This window comes from Sinohyriopsis cumingii, chromosome 19, assembly GCF_028554795.1.
Source record: "Sinohyriopsis cumingii isolate HCF-2022 chromosome 19, ASM2855479v2, whole genome shotgun sequence".
Classification (NCBI taxonomy): domain Eukaryota; kingdom Metazoa; phylum Mollusca; class Bivalvia; order Unionida; family Unionidae; genus Sinohyriopsis; species Sinohyriopsis cumingii.
This window is the reverse complement of record NC_142979.1, coordinates 54,640,533-54,661,592: the sequence shown is the minus strand read 5'-3', so window position 1 is coordinate 54,661,592 and position 21,060 is coordinate 54,640,533. Positions and strand designations below refer to the sequence as shown.

Genomic DNA, 21,060 nt, shown 5'->3' with positions numbered 1-21,060 from the left:
GCTTGAAAATGGTACTGCTTCAATTAATATAAACAGAAATTGAGAGGCATTAGGGAAAAAAATTCTTCATCTGTATAAAACAGAAAATCATAATTTTAAGAATATATCTACCATACATACTTGCATATAAAATTGAGTCCATCTGTAGTCAACATAGACCCAGATCTGCCGTCACATAATGTGTCAGCAGGTCAGAGTCAGTGTTTTTTGTTCTACAGATTAGTCCTAACAAGTTGCATAAACTTGGACCTGGCAGCACAGTATGTGACAGCAGATCTGGGTCTGTGCAGTTTGCTGTTGGATTTGACTTTTAAATGATTAAATATGTTGTGTATATGTATATATTTAACACAAAGCTGGTTTCATTATTAAATATATTTTAGAAATAATTTATCCATTCATTACCAGATTGCTGTCCATAGTAAGTCAGCATAAATCACTATGCCACCTATTGTATTAATTCAGATCATATATGCATATATAACGTAGAACATGCATTTTCATATGTGTGTGTGTGTGTGATTTGGATTTTTAATGTAGCTTTAAGAATTTTTCAGTCAGATCATTATGATGTCTGCAGTGTGGCAGGTTATAGTGATGTCTAGCACTGGGGCATCATACTGCAGACATGTAGCATGATGTTCCACCCAGTCACATTATCCTGACACCAGGCTGACCAGTCCTAAAACTAGCCTCTTAAAGCTGAGTGCCTAGCAAGGCAGCTGTTAGTACCTTTTTAAAAAGTCTTTGGTATGACTTAGCTGGGGTTTGAATCCACAACCTTCCACATCCAAGATGGATGCTCTAACCTGTTAGGCCACCAGAGTGGTCATAAATTTTGTAATATTTGGCATTTTGGTTACAAAACAGGTGATGTTTTGGTTATGGAAATTTATAGGTTATAATCTTTGATGTGCTAAATTTTGGACAGGTTTAATATCAGTAATTTCACTTTAAGACTACTGAATTGCTAAAATTTTCTCCAGCTCTGAAACTCAATAGATTTTGGTATTTTAACTTGTGGAGAGAGATTTGTGACACGGATATTCTTTATTTGAAAATCAGTTAATGAAATCTTGTATTAGTTTAGATGAAATTAATTATCTATCAATGCATAGTTCATGTTATACACTTCATGTGTCCTAATGTTTCATAAAACAACAGATTTTGTTGTTGTCTAGCAAACTAAAAAAAAAACATCATCATAGTTTCAAAGGCATGATTTGTACTCTGAAAGTCAAATTGAATCATAAAGTACACACCATTCAGTTATGAAAAAAATTGGACATATTCCATCAGTTGAATAGTTTTTCCTGATGAATGATTTCAGAACTCTTCTGTTAAATTTTTCAAAATTAATATGTATTTTTGTATGCCCCTGTTACATTATATGTGTTACTCATGTCTATCTGTCATGCTACATTGTATCATGTTACTCAGGTCAATTTGCCATGTTACAGCAATCTTGTTAATCATGACAGTCATGTTACATTACATATTAATGATATCTGTTTTATTACATCAATTCATGTCACATCATGTTAACTGTGTCTATCAGTTACGTAATGTCACATTATTTTACTCATGTCTATATGCCATGTTGTATCACATCATGTTACCCGTGTTATGTGTCCGCTTGGGTTCAAGTCTCCAGCTTAGCCATTGTGGTTATGTGAAAAAGCTTTCCAGTAGCTTCCCAATGGTTGGTGGTTCTTTCCAGGATTTTCCCTGGTTCTTCCTCCACCTGTTACACTGGCTGCTATATATAGCCTTGCTTGTGCTAGAAACAGCATTAAAACCAAAGCAACAGTGTCACATCATGTTAACCATGTCTGTCTTGCTTGTTACATCAATTTATGTTGCCCATGTCTGTCTGCCATACATTGCCTTATGTGCACTAAAAATGGCATTAAATGCTACCCATATATCAATCAGCCATGTCATTTCACCTCGTGTTTCTCATATCAATCGGCCATGTCACTTCACCTTATGTTACCAATGTCTATTGGTCACGTCATTTCACATTATGTTTCTCATATCAATCGGCCATGTCACTTACCTTATGTTAATCTATCATCCATGTCACTTAGCATCATGTTACTGATCTCAGTCGGCCATGTCACTTCACCTCATGTTACCCATATCAATCGGCCATGTCACTTCACCTCATGTTACCCATATCAATTGGCCATGTCATTCACATCATGTTACCCATATCAATCTGCCATGTCATTCACATCATGTTACCCATATCAATCAGCCATGTCATTCACATCATGTTACTCATATATATCTGCCATGCCATGCCATTTAGTGACTATTTGCTGTTGTAAAAGCCTTATGGTATTCATTGTCTGTTTGCTGTTACTGGCAGACATCACTTAAACTAGTATGTTTGCTTTGATGCAGTTGACCATATGATCTTTCCAAGGCACAAAAGGGACATAACGACTTTCCCAAACGCAAAACGGGACATAGCTACTGTCCTAAACACCAAAGAAACATAATGATTTTCATAAAGATCAAAAGGAACATATTGAATTAGGGCTCATCTAGGTTTGTCATGACGTATATGCTTAAACACATTCAGATTTGTTTATTGAGTATTGATCCCTATTAGCATTATACCAGCAGTCACTTTCCCATTAAACATCTACTGATATTTTAATTGGAAAATAAAAGTAAGTAAAGTAAGCCTACCTAGAAAATGAACATTAAAAAATATTGCTAGCCCTGGCTTTCTTACCAGTTTTTTATACATATATTATAAGTTTCTGATGTTAAATTTTAGGATCAGTTGGATGAAGAGAAGAGGGTGGAAGTTACGTTACCAGATGCAGATCCCAAGGCCTTTGAGATGGTACTGGCTTACATTTATACAGACAGGATTTACCCATCAAGGAAAGGTAGGCATTTTGTGTAATGTTTGGAAGCTTAGAAATTTATTAAGTGCAATTAATGTGTCATTGAAGAAGAAGAAAAATGAAGAAAAGAACAACTTAATATTTCTCAAATGCTGTATAATTTATACTAATTTTAATTTATATGCAAGTTTGGCTAGAGTAGGGATAAAGTTAGTTTCAGATGACCCTTGGCAGTAACAAGGACACATGCATCACTTTTTAGTGGTGATGGCTTATGTATTTTGAGATAATTTGTTAAAGTTATGTGATTTCAACATCAGCTACTGTATTCAACTGGGAACTTAGTTGAGTATTTCTATATACCTCAAGTTTTGTTCCCTGGTATGTTAGAGTTTCTGACTTCTCTTTGTTTGCAGATCGAAGTGGCTTCACATGCAGAATATTGCTTTCCATGGGACACTTGTTTTTTAATGTGGGAGATGGGCATATGCTTAAGCACAGAAGATCAATGCTTAGAATATAAAAATTGCATCTTGTGTATTCAATTTTAATTGATATCCATGTTTACAAGTAAATTTTTTTTCTTATATAATGCAGGTCAGGATCCCAATAGTAATGAGGTGACCATACTTATGATGGATGTCTACAGATTATCTCTACAAGTAAGTGATCTTTATGTGATCTCTGCCAATTAGCCATACCATAAAATACCTTTATTTCCTCCTTCGTTAGCATATTTATTTTTATATGTTACAATTGTTTTATTAAATTTTCAAGTTCATTAGATCTTATGACAATGTGTTAAACTTATATACTGTATTGTTTATGGAGCCTCAGGTGGCCAAGTTGTCAAAAGCACTGGCCGTTACTGATAACTGCCCTCTCACCTCTGTCCATATCGGTTCAAGTCTCAGGCTCATATAATGTGTTCAAGTAAAAAAAACATGCCACTAGCTCCCCATGGGTTGCTGGTTCTTACTAGGATATTCCCAGGTTCTTTTTCCACTAGTTATACTGGCTGCCATGTATAGCCTATAATTTGCTGAAAAATGGTTTAAACCCACAATAACATTACAAAATTAATGTCAGTGATAGAAATGCTGTGTAAACTATGTGAAACAGAAAAGCAAGCACTTTTATTGTACGAGGCACAAACTATTGGGCCAATACAGCAGACACTCATAAATTTAGCCTCAGTGGTATAAACAATGCACAAAACTTGGTCATTTTGTTTCATTAATTTATAATATCTAACCCAATTGGTACCCATGGATCCCTAACTCTGTGCCATGTTGGTTGGATTTCAAACCAAACACAAATTTCTTTTCTGACATGGCATCCATATTTGCATGGTTGAGTATATTTTTTCAGTTTAGAGTTTTCAGCCCCCAGCAGTAAAGGTTGAATACAGGCAGTTCAGTCCCCCAAAACTGATGTGCAGACAAGTTAACATAAATTGGATATGGATGCAGTATTTGCCATTTAGTGAGAAATTTGTAATGAAACAAAAAGATGTTCACAAGAAAAAGCATAGAAATGCGGCCACAAATTTCTAGAAAAGTCTTCTAGAATTTAGTATTCATCTTTTATTCAACAGATTTTAGATAAATCATAAAGGTACAGAACGTTGATTTTCTTGTTACATACATTGATATTGGCAAATCAAAGTATTGTATGTTGAGTAGCCTGTGCTTGCTTATTGATGACCCCTTTAGGTATTGATTTGATAGCAATGTACGTCATTGTCATGAATTTTTCCTATCAATTATTGCCCTTAGTTTCACATGGAGAGACTGGAACAGCTATGTGTACAGTATTTGGAAGCCAGCATTGGTCACAGAAATGTTTTGGTGGCATTACAGAATGCAGCACGTCTCAAGCTGGATTTCTTAAAGGTATTTATCACCATACAGATGTTATGAATGACAGTATATGTACATATGTGCTGAAATCACAATTTTGTTATTTTTCTTAGGTGGCGCTCACCAGATAATATGTACTTTTGAGAGAGTGACGTATGTAAGGTGAAGTAGTTCGCATTTAAAACATGCACAGTGGAGAGAATGTTTGCATACCTCTATGCTACATTAATGTAATGTGGATGATATTTCTTTTGGATATTGTACTTTTGGAAATTTTACATGATTTAAGCACACTGCTAACTAAAATGACTGCTCCCTTGTGTTAAAAAATCAGTCTGAATTAGTCTAAAGTACACTATACATAGCAGCTATTAAAATAGGGAAAATGAATTTTGCCAGACTAGACAATACCAGCTTCTGAAAGTGCAATGAATGAATTACCCAATATATAAAATGTAAAAAAAAAGTTATCAGCTCTTTTTTATACAATTTACCTCTGAAGTTCAGGAAGTGAAAATGACCAAGTAGAGCTAGCACTTTTTTGAAAGGTGCACATTTGAAGTAAGGCCAAGCTGTATACTCTATAACCCATAGTACACCCATCAATTATACACCAAAATAAAGGGAATTAAAGGTTCTTTGCACTATACCTAAGATATACAAGGTCTTTTTTAAATAGCCAGCATAATCAGTGAGGAAAGCCGGGGACATTCTTTTTCTTTAAAATCCTAACCCTATGCAAAATGCGAAACTGTATAGCGCCACCTTAAAGAAAATAAAAAAAATGTTTGCAATTATTTTTTTTAATTTTCATATAATTATGTATGATGTTCTGAATAAAATGGTACATTCATATTGAGGTTAAGCATGAAAATAAAATAATTATGATCATTTTTCTCTTGCTTACATAATTTGCCATGAGGTATGTTTGTGTGAGTAGTGACCTTAATTATGGGGAAATTAGAAGTCTTAGAATATAGGAATAGAGTCAACTTAAATTTAAAACTGTTGCAATAAGTGACAGAAATATATGGTGAAAATGTTTCTTTTCATTTATTTGCAATGAAATAAAAAAATAAATGAAGAGAAAGTGAATTCGCTTCTTCCATATTAAACAATAGGCAAATATTTTACACTTTGACCTTTGACCTTTATGAAGCTGATGAGTTACCTCCCTTTTCTAGTTGTAAAATTCATTGTTGATATATCAGAAATAATTCTGGCTAGTTTCATGTTCCTGTCATTCAGCATAACATTGGTTGCTATGTTTACAAAATGTAATGTGCATTCTTAAAATAGCTCACTTTTATCATGGGGGGGGGAGTCTGGACTTGTTAGAGACTCTGACACTCATAAATACTGTTCTGTGGGGAAAAAGGCAGGAGAATTATTCATAAGGATTGTTTTGATGCTTGCGACTTAAATGTTTCAGCCATATAAACATAATTAAATCATACAAAAATAATACCTACATCTTCTTTATGGTGACGCTCACCAGATAATATGTACTTTTGAGAGAGTGACGTATGTAAGGTGAAGTAGTTCGCATTTAAAACATGCACAGTGGAGAGAATGTTTGCATACCTCTATGCTACATTAATGTAATGTGGATGATATTTCTTTTGGATATTGTACTTTTGGAAATTTTACATGATTTAAGCACACTGCTAACTAAAATGACTGCTCCCTTGTGTTAAAAAATCAGTCTGAATTAGTCTAAAGTACACTATACATAGCAGCTATTAAAATAGGGAAAATGAATTTTGCCGGACTAGACAATACCAGCTTCTGAAAGTGCAATGAATGAATTACCAAATATATAAAACGTAAAAAAAAGTTATCAGCTCTTTTTTATACAATTTACCTCTGAAGTTCAGGAAGTGAAAATGACCAAGTAGAGCTAGCACTTTTTTGAAAGGTGCACATTTGAAGTAAGGCCAAGCTGTATACTCTATAACCCATAGTACACCCATCAATCATACACCAAAATAAAGGGAATTAAAGGTTCTTTGCACTATACCTAAGATATACAAGGTCTTTTTTAAATAGCCAGTATAACCAGTGAGGAAAGCCGGGGACATTCTTTTTCTTTAAAATCCTAACCCTATGCAAAATGCGAAACTGTATAGTGCCACCTTATGTAGTTGAGAAGGAGAGGTCCTAGAGGGGACCTGTTGTGCTGTTGTTGTCATTAACATCAACATCCACACATATCAAAGTATATACACCATCTCAGCATCACAACTATTCATTCTTCCTATGTTCTGTGCAACAGTTTGAAGTGGGTGTAATTATACCTACTAATCAAGGGTGCCAAGGGCATTAAATTAATGTTGGCTAAATTCTTTGCATTCAGTTCATGACGACATGTTTTTTTGCAGCCTGTAGACAAACTGTTGTTGTACCTTGAAACAAAACTTTGTGAGTGGATGAAACTGATGATTTTGCCCTCATGAAAAGATAAGAAGTTAAAGTTCAGAATTTCGACAAGTTTATCATGAGTTTGGCATGAGTTATAGGATCTCTTTAAAGGCTGATCTTTACATTATTGGGCAGATTGAGTGTGATAGTTATTTACCTGGTATCAGCATAATTAGCAAAATTCTACTTGATGAAAAAAAATACTGCACTCTCTTCAGATGTGTTGATCTTAAATAGTGTCCAAAAAAACATTGCTGTTTAATGAGCAGGACATTTTGTTATTGAAATATAAATGGCACGATGATGTTTGTAAGATGCATGTTTATAATTGCTGATCAACATCCAGATTTCCGTCCCCGTCAGAAACTTGCCATATTTAATGGACTATTCAGATGGAGCTCAGCAGAAACATTATAGAGGATAAATGACTTTACATGATGAAGTAAGAGATGCACATTGCAAATGCCAATTTTAAATCAACTCTCAATGCTTTTAAACTTATGTTATGTTGGCAGCTGAAGACTCAACTCAAAATGATAATGTCTGAATCTCTCATATTAGAGTGATAATAGCATAAGTGAAAATCATTAACTTGGTGATGTTCACTGAGATGGGAAACTAACTATGGAAAAAATAATAACTTGATCAACTATGATTTTTTTCATTGAAAATTGTTTAGTTGATTATTTCATATGCCAAGATATACATTAGTATAATTTTTTTCAGTCAGATGAAAGGTTTATCAAGCAAGCATGACTGTGGTATGATGTCTGTCTATCCATCTGTCTGTTACTGAGCTGGTTTCCACACAGTTTCTTTAGTTATCCACCATCTAGTTTCCAAACCTTTAGGATGGCTTACATTTGGGGTAAAGATAGACACCATCAATTTCAGTCTTAAAAAAACCCAACTGTTTCTTCATAATAACTCGTTCTCTTCCATCCACAGTTACCAAACTTTGTGGATAGCTTGCACTTGGACTAAGAAAGAACCTGTTGATTTCAGAGTCAAAAGGTCAAAAATCACTGTGCCTGAAAGAAGCAAATTGATTTCTGCACAGTAACTAAAATTAAGCCTCATCCAGCAGATAGGTTTGTGCACAATAACTGGAACTCTGTTATTTATGGAAACATGGTTTCCAAACTTTATGAATGTCTTGCACTTGATGTAATGAGGAACCCTGTTGATTTTGAAGTCTAATGGTAAACAATATTTAAAAAGTGGTTTCCACACAATAACATGGGTTCTGCATGATGTACCTGAACTTTGTAGATTGCTTGCATTTGGGGTAAAGAAGAAGGTGTTTGATTTTGGGATAAAAAGGTCCAAGTCAAAGTTACTAATTGAAAGAAGAAACATGGTTTCCACACAATAACATTGCATAACTGACCTGGCCCAGACTTTGTAGTTGCTTGCATTTAGGTTAAGGAATATGTCTTTTGATGTGAGAGTCAAAAGGAAAAAGACGTGACATGCATAGTACGCTTGATTAAACAGGTTGTTTTTATGTTTGGAAAAGGTGTAAAATACAACATAACACTACTGGTACAAAATTGTGATCCCTTCTTTGCTGTAAATTCCACTCACCTATTGAATGGCATAACCATGAGTAGAAAACAACAAATAAAGAAGATGAAAGATGTACACATCAGATACTGTCAGTTCTTAGTGGCTCATTTTGATATCTCTGCTTTGAAATAATATAAAAATGGTATATTTATTGTTTTTTGTCTTTCACAGGGGGGCAGCATTATTTTAGGTCAAGGTTACTTTAGTCTGAATTTATTTTCTGCCTGAAAATTAGTGTTTAAAATGGCATTGGGGAAATAACTTAAAACTTGATAGAGGTGTGCAGTGTAATCACTGATTATGTTCTGCTTTGTAATTTAAAAATAGGAATGAACTTCCTGATCATTATTTAATGTTATTATGGTGTCCAATATCATTGATGGTGTGCTGTCAGTTTTATAAGTCATGGCGTCCTGTCAGTTTAATGTAAGTCATGGCATTCTGTCAGTTTAATATCATTAATGGTGTCCAGTCAGTTTAATGTCATTCATTGTGTCTGGTCAGTTTAACATTATTGTTGATGTCCTGTCAGTTTAATATCATTGATGCTGTCCTGTCAGTTTAATGTCATTCATGGTGTCCACTCAGTTTAATATCATTAATGGTGTCCAGTCACCTTAATGTCATTCATTGTGTCTGGTCAGTTTAACATTATTGTTGGTGTCCTGTCAGTTTAATATCATTGATTGTGTCCTGTCAGTTTAATGTCATTCATGGTGTCCTGTCAGTTTAATATCATTAATGGTGTCCTGTCAGTTTAATGTCATTCATGGTGTCCTGTCAGTTTAATGTCATTAATGGTGTCCTGTCAGTTTAATGTCATTCATGGTGTCCTGTCAGTTTAATGTCATTAATGGTGTCCTGTCAGTTTAATGTCATTCATGGTGTCCTGTCAGTTTAATGTCATTCATGGTGTCCTGTCAGTTTAATATCATTGATGCTGTCCTGTCAGTTTAATGTCATTCATGGTGTCCACTCAGTTTAATATCATTAATGGTGTCCAGTCACCTGAATGTCATTCATTGTGTCTGGTCAGTTTAACATTATTGTTGGTGTCCTGTCAGTTTAATATCATTGATTGTGTCCTGTCAGTTTAATGTCATTCATGGTGTCCTGTCAGTTTAATATCATTAATGGTGTCCTGTCAGTTTAATGTCATTCATGGTGTCCTGTCAGTTTAATGTCATTAATGGTGTCCTGTCAGTATAATGTCATTCATGGTGTCCTGTCAGTTTAATGTCATTAATGGTGTCCTGTCAGTTTAATGTCATTCATGGTGTCCTGTCAGTTTAATGTCATTCATGGTGTCCTGTCAGTTTAATATTATTGATGCTGTCCAGTCAGTTTTAATATCATTGATGGTGTCCAGTCAGTTTAATATCATTAATGGTGTCCTGTCAGTTTAATGTCATTCATGGTGTCCTGTCAGTTTAATGTCATTCATGGTGTCCAGTCAGTTTAATGTCATTCATGGTGTCCTGTCAGTTTAATGTCATTCATGGTGTCCAGTCAGTTTAATGTCATTCATGGTGTCCAGTCACTTTAATATCATTGATGGCGTCCAGTCAGTTTAATATCATTGATTGTGTCCTGTCATTTTAATGTCATTCATAGTCTCCAGTCAGTTTAATATCATTGATTGTGTCCTGTCAGTTTAATGTCATTCATGGTGTCCTGTCAGTTTAATATCATTAATGGTGTCCTGTCAGTTTAATGTCATTCATGGTGTCCTGTCAGTTTAATATCATTAATGGTGTCCTGTCAGTTTAATGTCATTCATGGTGTCCTGTCAGTTTAATGTCATTCATGGTGTCCTGTCAGTATAATGTCATTCATGGTGTCCTGTCAGTTTAATGTCATTAATGGTGTCCTGTCAGTTTAATGTCATTCATGGTGTCCTGTCAGTTTAATGTCATTCATGGTGTCCTGTCAGTTTAATATTATTGATGCTGTCCAGTCAGTTTTAATATCATTGATGGTGTCCAGTCAGTTTAATATCATTAATGGTGTCCTGTCAGTTTAATGTCATTCATGGTGTCCTGTCAGTTTAATGTCATTCATGGTGTCCAGTCAGTTTAATGTCATTCATGGTGTCCTGTCAGTTTAATGTCATTCATGGTGTCCAGTCAGTTTAATGTCATTCATGGTGTCCAGTCACTTTAATATCATTGATGGCGTCCAGTCAGTTTAATATCATTGATTGTGTCCTGTCATTTTAATGTCATTCATAGTCTCCAGTCAGTTTAATATCATTGATTGTGTCCTGTCAGTTTAATGTCATTCATGGTGTCCTGTCAGTTTAATATCATTAATGGTGTCCTGTCAGTTTAATGTCATTCATGGTGTCCAGTCAGTTTAATATCATTGATGGCGTCCAGTCAGTTTAATATCATTGATTGTGTCCTGTCATTTTAATGTCATTCATAGTCTCCAGTCAGTTTAATATCATTGATTGTGTCCAGTCAGTTTAATGTCATTCATGGTGTCCTGTCAGTTTAATATCATTAATGGTGTCCTGTCAGTTTAATGTCATTCATGGTGTCCTGTCAGTTTAATGTCATTCGTGGTGTCCTGTCAGTTTAATGTCATTCATGGTGTCTTGTCAGTTTAATATTATTGATGGTGTCCAGTCAGTTTAATATCATTGATGGTGTGCAGTCAGTTTAATATCATTGATTGTGTCCTGTCTTTTTAATGTCATTCATAGTGTCCTGTCAGTTTAATATCATTAATGGTGTCCTGTCAGTTTAATGTCATTCATGATGTCCTGTCAGTTTAATATTATTGATGGTGTCCAGTCAGTTTTATATCATTGATGGCATCCAGTCATTTTAATGTCATTTATGGTGTGCTGTCAGTGCATCGTAGTTTTTATGATGGGATAACAGCTTTCTCTTTTTAAAGATGTAAATAGTGATTTTACCCTTGCCTTAGTTGTTTTATTAAATTGGATATTTTCAACAATAAATCACTAGTTTTAGTCTCATAATGAAATAAAATACTATTACTTCTTTCCTAATGCATTTTCAAAACTTTCTTTCCAGAACATGTCAACAACTTTGTAATATAATAGTCTGTGCCATAAAACATTAGCTGATGTCACAATGGAAAAGTTCTTCAAACTATTTTATTATTCAAACTTTTTTATTATGTCACTTATTATAATCATTTGGCACATTACGTTTTTGGTTGTGGTACAATGTGTAATTCACATATTGTCTATCTTTACAAGGAGTACTGCTTGAAGTTCATTGTGAAGGAGAGTAACTACCAACAAATTATTATGAGCAAGGACTTTGAGACATTGGACCAGCCACTGATGGTGGAGGTTATCCGCCGGAAAACCTTGCCACAGCCCCGCACCCTGCCAGAGCCTCATCAAGACCTCTCACTATGTATGTATATATGTGTACATTTTATTTCAGCAAAACATTTTGGTTATCTACATAGGGAACTATTAAACAAGAGGCAGGCCTATAATGTGCCATGAATGGTAATCTGGATTAAACAGGTTGTTTTATGTTTGAAAAAAACCGTAAAATGTATTGTAACTCCACAGGCAAATAATTTAAGGCTATATCCATTGTGCTATATTGAAAGCAGGGTGAGAAGGTTGTTCATTATGACATTATTGGTATTTTGCAAGTTTTCACAACAGAGAAATAAATGATATGAACCTTTGACAAAGTGCAATCATGATTAATCTTTATATGGATTCTGATGACTATAGCTCTACAGTTTGTGACAACTACTTAAGTTTGGTTTATTTTTTTAGCACACAAATGCACCATATTAATCTAACAAAACCAGTAACCATACTCAACTGTTTTGCTCATTTTTATGCATATGTGTTTGGAGCAATCTACACACTGCATGTAGGCTCAACTCTGTAATCATGATTACAAAAAAATCATATAAGGGTCAGAAGTGTTTGTCAATGTTTTTTTGTGATTCACTTATTCAAAGCAGTATTGAAATGCATATTTTGCCAAAAATCAAGGCTGCTGGTTGCTTCCAGCATTTGGTTGCTTATGATGTGCATTCCAATTATAAAATTGATCAATGCATTATGATTTTAGTTCTAAATGATGGGTGGTCATTCATAGCAGAGGTTGCTCAATCAGGATTTTCTGTAGACCTAAAAAAAAAATTTACACAGTGGACATGAAGCTGGTTTATCACCCTTTCAGCAAACTCGCTAGAAAAGGATTTGGAGAGGTTCCTGAAGCAAACAGGTGGGGAGTTTTGTGACATCACCCTCTTGCTGGATGGGGTTCCAATCCCGGCCCACAAGGCTATCCTGGCTGCCAGGTGCAGCTACTTCGAGTCCATGTTCCGATCCTTCATGCCAGAAAATGGATCTGTCAAGGTACTTGAAAATTCTTGCAAAGTTTCATTAGGTTTGTTAATCATTTGTATTTAGCTGGTGAAAGAAACAAAAGATGTTATCTCTAAAGATGTATTATCATTGTGCTAATATATGTTTAATCAACATGAACCATTTACTTGGACAGATTGCAAAGTGGTCTTGGCTTGTGGATTGATGAGTTCCATCCATCTTTCATTCAGTTCATCTGGTGTCAGCAATGTAGTTAGGGTTGGTGTTTGGGTCATTTTTTATATGCCAGTAATGCAGAGCACATTATGTAAACCATCTATCTGTCATAACAATTTTGCTTCACATTGTAACTCAAGACATGTACCATGTAAGAAAAAACCCTGTCAGTTTTGGGGTCAGAAGGTCAAAGATCAAGGTCTCTGAATGAAAGAAGTAAAATGCTTTCTGCACATGAACTTGAGTTCTTCACCATCTATAGTTACCAGACTTTGTTGATGGCTTGCACTTTGGTACAGAAGAAGCCTATTGATTTCAGGATCAGTAGATCAGAGGTCAAGGCCATTTTGACTGAAAGAATAAAAGTTGTTAATGCACAATAACATTAGTTTTACATACAAGCAGAGACCATGTTCTGGATGACTTGCAGAGGGATGGAAGAAGCCAACAGATTTGTTAGTCAAAAGGTCATGGGCTAAAGTCACTTTTGATGAAAGAAAAATTATAGTTTATGCATAATAACATTTACTCTACATAACAGACATGGACCAAATTTTGTGGATGGCTTACAATCAAGGTAAGAAAGAAATTTATCAATTTTGGGTTTAATAGCGTAGAGGTCAGGGTCACTGATTTGAAGGAGAAAAGTCATTTCTGAACAAAAACTTAGTTATCTTTTTCAAGGACCATTAAATATAAGACAGGTGTATACTGTCATTTGTGGTAATCTTGTTAAGTTCTCAAACATAATTGCCTTTGGAGAAACATGAAATAGTAGGGTTGTTTTCATAAGGAGTATTAAAGCTTTCACTAAAAACCGTCAATGTAACCTACATTTCATGGTTCAGTGAATTGTGCGTACCTTTGCATTCAGCTCAGTTTCAGTATGTTGAAGTTTACATTTAGACCATTCATATTCGGCATTTAGATGTTTTATGTGGAGTACTATGCCATTCATTATTAGGTTATTGTGACCTATATTTCATGGTCAAGTGATTTGTGTTAACCTGTTAATTTAGCTCATTTGCTTGGATACTATGTCCTTGGAATCATCTTACTTGGCATGTAATTGTGTCACAAATACTATTCCAGCCATCATTGAAAACTTGGTCACTGTGATCTATATTTCATCACTTGCAAATCTAGTCATACATTATTGGTAGTTTTCTTGTTATTTCTGCAGTTTTATACATTTAGAGTGAAATGGAAGAATGTAGTTATATTTACCAATAAGGGATACATTACACATTAGTCAGTATTTGCTTATATATTTCATGATAAATTACCATTGTCTTAGAATCTTATGCATTTATCATTATTATTTTCAATGTCATTTATTGCTCTTTTTCATTCTAGATAGCTATTGGTGAGATGGTCCCCTCACAGCAAGCATTTGATAGTCTTCTCCGTTACATTTACTATGGTGATGTGACCATGCCCCCAGAGGATTCCCTTTACCTCTTTCCTGCACCTTACTTCTATGGATTCACCAATAACAGGCTTCAGGTAAAGTTTACACCTGGTCTACAGCCAACATAATTGCAAAACTTTATTAGCGTAAATTGTTGTTTAGAAACATTCACAAATAGAAAACTTACTCAAGTTGACCACTGTGCACCCTTTAAGCATACTTTTTCGTTTACTATAGTCCTTAGTGTATGTGGATTAATGAAGCCACTTGTACATACTGACTTCCATATCCAATGGTACTTGTCAATGTACATACTGTGTGGGGGTGTCCTGGTTGTCTAGGGGTGGGGTTCTTCTTATAGACTTTAACGAGTTATGAGAAGTTCCCCTGGTCCTTATTCAGAAGGTTAATTCTGGACACTATATTATTTATTGACTAAATATATTTATGGCTACGAGCCCCCAGTCAGCAATGCCGACAGTTAAATTAAAAGAAATACAAAGATGAAATTTAAACAATAACAATTTAATAAATGAAATTTAAAAGAATTTAAAGTAATCAATGTCTCTCTTTCACCCAATGATCCCTTTGATCATCATTTAAGTTCACAGTGTGAGGAGATTTTTCCCTTCTTGAGTGCTACTCATCTAAATCTCTTCGTTCCCTTGTCTTTCTCTCCTTTCGTGATCTCCACTTCCGCTTCCTCTTCTATAATCCTTGTTCCTTGCCGTTATCTTGACTTCCGGTTCCTCTTCTAGTATCCGGAACCCTTGACGGTATCCCTTGAGGTCACCCGAAATTCACTCGGTATCTCTCACCGTCACCCGAAATTCTCTGAACTTCTCTCGTCCCCCGAAATTCTCTGAAATTCTTTCATCCCCGAAATTCTCTGAAATTCTTTCGTCCCCCGAAAGTTTCCTGTTGAAAGGTATAATGCATTAGCATAGGGTTATAAAAATCTTCCCTCACACTACGTCACTGAACTGAACCATCAGTTTAAGGCGGGACATTTGGGTCGCGCATGCGCACACATCGAAATTCCCATACACTTCCGCCGCTTACAAAAATGGCGCCATAACACAATCACACAAAGGATTCAAATATCTACATACTGAGCCCTATCAGTATATACGTACAAAATATTTCAAATATGATTGTACTAAAATATTACTACGATTAGTAATATGACTATCTGTATATTTATATATATTTATATATATTTCCTACACAAGCGTACCAAATCCACAATATTCACATTCAAAGGGTGATAAACGGCAATCCGTTACTCAATGGCAAAAAAAACAAATTTCTTGTCTACCAAAATATAACTATGCAAAGAGTTACAATATTAATTCTTATAGCGGCTAGCAAGCAATACAATTCTTCACAAATACAAAACGTCCTTTCAAAAGGGCGTAAACGTAATAATCCACGAAATAATATGCACACATATTACTAGCGAAAGAAGAGAACATTTTCGCCTCACCAATAAGGTGTACATAGTAACATTATGAATAATGATGCAACGAATCAACATCGTAATCAATCGTAAACAAAAGTACTTGCTAAAGTCATGAAAAAAAAAAATGCAAAATATTAAGGTCATAATTAACTATTCATACTTCAATACAAGTAAAATGTATACATACGACAAATTCTCTTCAATTAACAGCAGTCGTATCAAGCAGAATCAACGTAACATCAAACTTACCTGATCGAAGCTATTTCATGAATTTCCTAAATTCCGCCAATTTTTACGAATGGCTAACGGAGTGTGTGTCACTGCGACTCTTAAACACCAACTGACGAATTTCAGGCTTGTTCAAGTCTTATGCCAGTTTCTCGAATCAAGTCCCACCTACAACGCATCCCGATTGGATGGCGACGGACTCTGGTCATTTGATCGAACTGTCAATCATAAAATGTCAGTCTGTGTGACCCCATGTACTGTCCAGCCTACCATTGTCGGCTTCCGGCTCTTTGAAGTTGTCTACGTCACGTGTTCCCATGTACAAAGATTCCCGCCAGATTTCCACTCAAGAGCTCAAACAAAGACTGGGTTACGTAAGAGGATCAGCCAACTTAGGTACTTGGAAAAACAAAGCTTACCTGGCTCCACTTACAGACTTACAAATACATGTATAATACAAGGGGTTGGGGTAAAACATCACATCCCCCCACGCTTGAGAATAAAATCAGGATTTTATTCACTCAAACTAAAAAAGCAAAAGTGTTACACGATATAAAGAACAAAATCAGCAAAATGAACTAAATGCTAAACTGAGTATGAACACGAAAATATAACAAATGATCTATATCATTTCGGCGCTTCTACTCATGAAATCTGCGCCTACGTTTTCAGATCCTTTCACGTATCTGATCTGCATCTGGTACTGCTGTAAAAACAGCGACCATCGCATCAATCGACCATTGGACAACTTTGCCTGCGCCAGATAGGCGAGTGGTTGGTGGTCGGTCTCCAATATGAACTTACATCCATATAGGTATCGCTCGAACCGTGATATGCCGAACACGATTCCGAGACATTCCCTCTCCGATACTGAGTAATTCTTCTCGGCAGCAGACAACTTCCGGCTGCCGTATGCGACAGGAAAAAGCGTCTTGTCATGCTCCTGGAGCAGTACTGCTCCCAGTCCCGTGTCGCATGCATCGGTGCGCAGAACGAATTCTTTATCCAAGTCCGGTAGAGGAACAACGGTGTCGGATGTAAGTCTATCCTTTAGCGTTTGGAATGCGTGCTCACACGCATCTGTCCAAACGAACTTACTCGGGGTCCGTTTCTTGGTTAGGTCAGACAACGGGCCCGCAATCGCGCTGAAATTAGCGACATACCTCCGGTAATATCCGGCCAGTCCCAGGAATGACCTCACTTCCGTTTTCGTGGTGGGGCGTGCGGCGTTTCTCAACTGCTCCACCTTCGACTTCTCTGGAGACAGCGTGCCTTGGCTCAGGGTATGTCCTAAATAGTCTAATGTCCTGAAACCAAGGTGACATTTGGAAGGGCGGGCTGTCAAGCCCTCCTGACGTAGCCGCTCCAAAACGTCAGCTAACAGGGCGAGGTGTTCACCCCATGTCTCTGTAGCTAACAAGAGGTCATCCATGAAGTTGTGGACACCCCTATCGCGCAAGGGCTCCAACAACTTCTGCATCATTCTGGTAAAGACGCTGGGCGCGTTTTGTACCCCGAACAGCATCACCAACCATTGGTATGTCCCGTCGGAAGTAGCAAAAGCAAGCTTCGGTTGGTCTTCTTTCCTTACCGGAATTTGCCAATACCCCTTGGACAAATCCAGTTTGGAAAAATATTTCGCTTTCGAGACCGAAGCGAAGATATGTTCGGGGTCAGGTAGCATTTCAACTTGAAATTCTGTCACCTGATTCAGCTTCCGGTAGTCGACGCAGAACCGATGGGTGCCGTCCTTCTTCTGCACTAAGACTACTGGTGAGCTGTACGGAGAGTCGGCAGGTTCGATTACTCCCAGAGCAATCATCTGCTCGATTTCTTCCCTTACAACTTGTCGTTTCGCGTGGGGCAAGGGGTAGGGTTTACACTGAACTGGTCGGTCGTCCACCATCTTTAACCCGAACTCGACAAGCGTCGTCCTCCCGGGTTTTTCTGTTAGCACGTCGGAATATCCGGCCAGCAAGGTCTCTATCTCATTCCGCTGCCCTTCAGTTAACATGGGGTCACACTCCACGTCCGACGGAGTCTCGGCCCTCGTTAATGGACAGCTCGGGACAGTGTTAGCACCTTCCGTATCGCCTTCGATATCCTCGGTGACTATCGCTGCGACAACAAAATCGCTGGCGGTCTCCCTTTCCAGGTACCTCTTGAGCAAATTGGCATGGTACAATTTCTCTTTCGTCAGTAGCTGTATCCGGTAGGTTTGACCTCCGACCTTCTTGGTGACGACGTATGGACCCCTCCAGGAAACTTGCAACTTGTTGTGTTCCTGGGGCAACAACAACAACACTTTGTCCCCTACCTCAAATTGACGTGGTTTTGCGCGCTTATTGTAATTTTTCGCCTGTTGCGCCTTAGCTCGTTTGAGATTTTCTTGCGCGAGAGAACAAACCTCTTCCAGTTTGTTGCGCAAGTCCGCGACGTACTGGTAGGTAGTGCGTACTTCCTCTACAGCGTGGTCGTCTGTCCACAGCTGTCTCAGTACGGCGATTGGGCCGCGTACGGTTCTCCCGTACAAGAGTTCAAATGGAGAGAACCCCAAACTCGCTTGCGGTACTTCCCGGTATGCAAAAAGCATGACCGGAATATACCGGTCCCAATCCTTGGGGCGGCCTTCGCACAATTTCTTGAGCGTGTTTTTCAAGGTCCCATTAAACCGTTCGACCAATCCGTTACATTGGGGGTGATACGGTGTAGTCGTGAGGTGTTTAATCGACATGAGACGATTCACCTCCGCCATCACACGACTCATAAATTGTGTTCCTTATCGGTCAAGATCTCGTCGGCACTCCGACTCTTGACCAGATCGCAAACAGAGCTTCTGCGACGGTTTCCGTGTCAATGTTACGCAACGCAACGGCCTCCGGATAGCGTGTAGCATAATCGACAACCGTTAAAATATATCGATTTCTGTGCGCAGACGCGGGTTTTATCGGTCCGATTAAATCCATGGCAACACGTCTAAATGGTTCATCGATAAGGGGCGTACTCCCCAAAGGGATGGGTCGCTGATCCGTTTTCGGTGCCATTCTCTGGCATTTGTCACAGGAGAGACAGAACCGTTTTACGTCTCCCTGGACCCCTGGCAAGTAAAACTCTTTTACAAGACGGTCACGCGTCTTAGCAATTCCCATGTGTCCACCCATGAGACTCTCGTGTGCAAGTTTCAGTACTTCGCAACGCTTTTCCTTTGGCACGACGACTTGCTTGAAGTGTTCGTTGTGTTTCCTGGCGTGGCGATACAAGATTCCCTTCTTGTAGACAAACTTCACCGCGCCGTTCGGAGTTTCCCTTTCTGTTCCCGCTTCTGCGTGTTTGTGCAACTGCGCCAGAGTTGCGTCCTCCTGTTGCAGCTTCCTTAACTCCGCTGGAATAACATTACTAACCGGTGTCGATGTAACTTGGATTGGCTTTTGTTTCGGCTGTCGACTCATGGCCCTGGTTTCAACAGCACTCACTGGCATAGGTGTGCAGGTTTCGGGGTTCGGCTGGGGTAACACATAACGGCAACCCAATATGACGTCATGTGATAGCCCCTCCAAGCAAGCAGCTTCAATTTTCCCCTTCACGTATGGTGAATCGAGGTCAATGACAGCTACTGGTAATGAGTCACGCGCGCAGTTCGCGTACTGAACTTCTATCACCTCCCCAGTATAGTCCTCCGGCTTGACATTTCTTGTCGACAAGCGCGGGGACGCTACACCCAGTGTCATACAAGATATTGGCGCCTTCACCATTGACAGTTGCGGCCGCAAGGTTGGCTGGGTTGCGACTCGCTTCCGGCACACATTCCTTCTTAGCTACGACATTCACCTGGGTCTGCCTGCCCTTGGGACAGTCCCTGGCAAAATGCCCCAGGCGCTTGCAATTAAAACATGTCGGCGGCCCTCGCCGACTTGCAAGTCCTGGTTTCGTGGGTGAGGCCTGTCCAGGTCGATAGGCGGCAGCCCTACCTGTAGGTGCCCCTCCGACCTTCCCGTCGCCCTGACGGTTACGGACAGCCGGCTCAACCTCCCCCATACGACGCGACTCAGAGGGTCGGGGTCGGTCAGCAACCCCGGAACCTCCACTCTTCGAGTGCGCCTGCTCGTATCGCTCCGCCATGTTAGCGATCTCTTCGAGCGTCCGGTGTTCTCTTTCTGCTAAGAAAACTGTCAACTCGCGATGGTAAGTACCCAGGACATGTTCCTTGAGTATTACCTCGCGTAGCCCTTCGTACGTGCGTTCGACTTCGGCCATTTTCATCCACTTCTCAAATAAACCTCGAACACGGTTGTGGAATTGAGAGTGGGTCTCTGTTACCTTTTTCACCGAGTCCCGGAAAAGTTTCCGGTAAGTCTCGGCGGTCAGCCGGTAATGGCAGAGAAGCGCCTTCTTGAGGGCAGTGTAGTCATCAGCCTCTTCTGCAGTTAAGCCGTGGTAGACTTCCCGAGCTGCACCTTGCCAAAAGGCTGAGACATTAATGGCCCAGTGCTGTTCAGGGACCTGATGAGCGCGTGCGAGTTTCTCAAACTGGACGAGAAAATCGTCAATAGCCTCCTCCCTATCATTGAAGCGTGACATGTTGATCTGGACTATCCGGTGGTCGATGAAAGGTTGGCCGGTTGTTCCAGAGCTTGTACTGGCGTTGTCCCGTCCGTTGGTCCTAGCTTCAACTCTGACCCTTTCCATCT

General features: G+C 38.4%; 1 protein-coding gene across 2 annotated transcripts in view; it reads left to right on the top strand.

Moving 5' to 3' along the window:
• Positions 1–21,060, top strand: part of LOC149775730 (leucine-zipper-like transcriptional regulator 1) — an 87,168-nt gene that overhangs the window by 41,319 nt on the left and 24,789 nt on the right. For both annotated transcript variants that reach the window (XM_089943732.1, XM_089943731.1), the window contains exons 13-18: positions 2,792–2,906; positions 3,462–3,526; positions 4,643–4,759; positions 11,949–12,111; positions 12,907–13,085; positions 14,628–14,777. In XM_089943732.1, the coding sequence (XP_089799858.1) occupies positions 2,792–2,906; positions 3,462–3,526; positions 4,643–4,759; positions 11,949–12,111; positions 12,907–13,085; positions 14,628–14,777 (789 nt within the window). The remainder of the gene's footprint in view (positions 1–2,791; positions 2,907–3,461; positions 3,527–4,642; positions 4,760–11,948; positions 12,112–12,906; positions 13,086–14,627; positions 14,778–21,060) is intronic.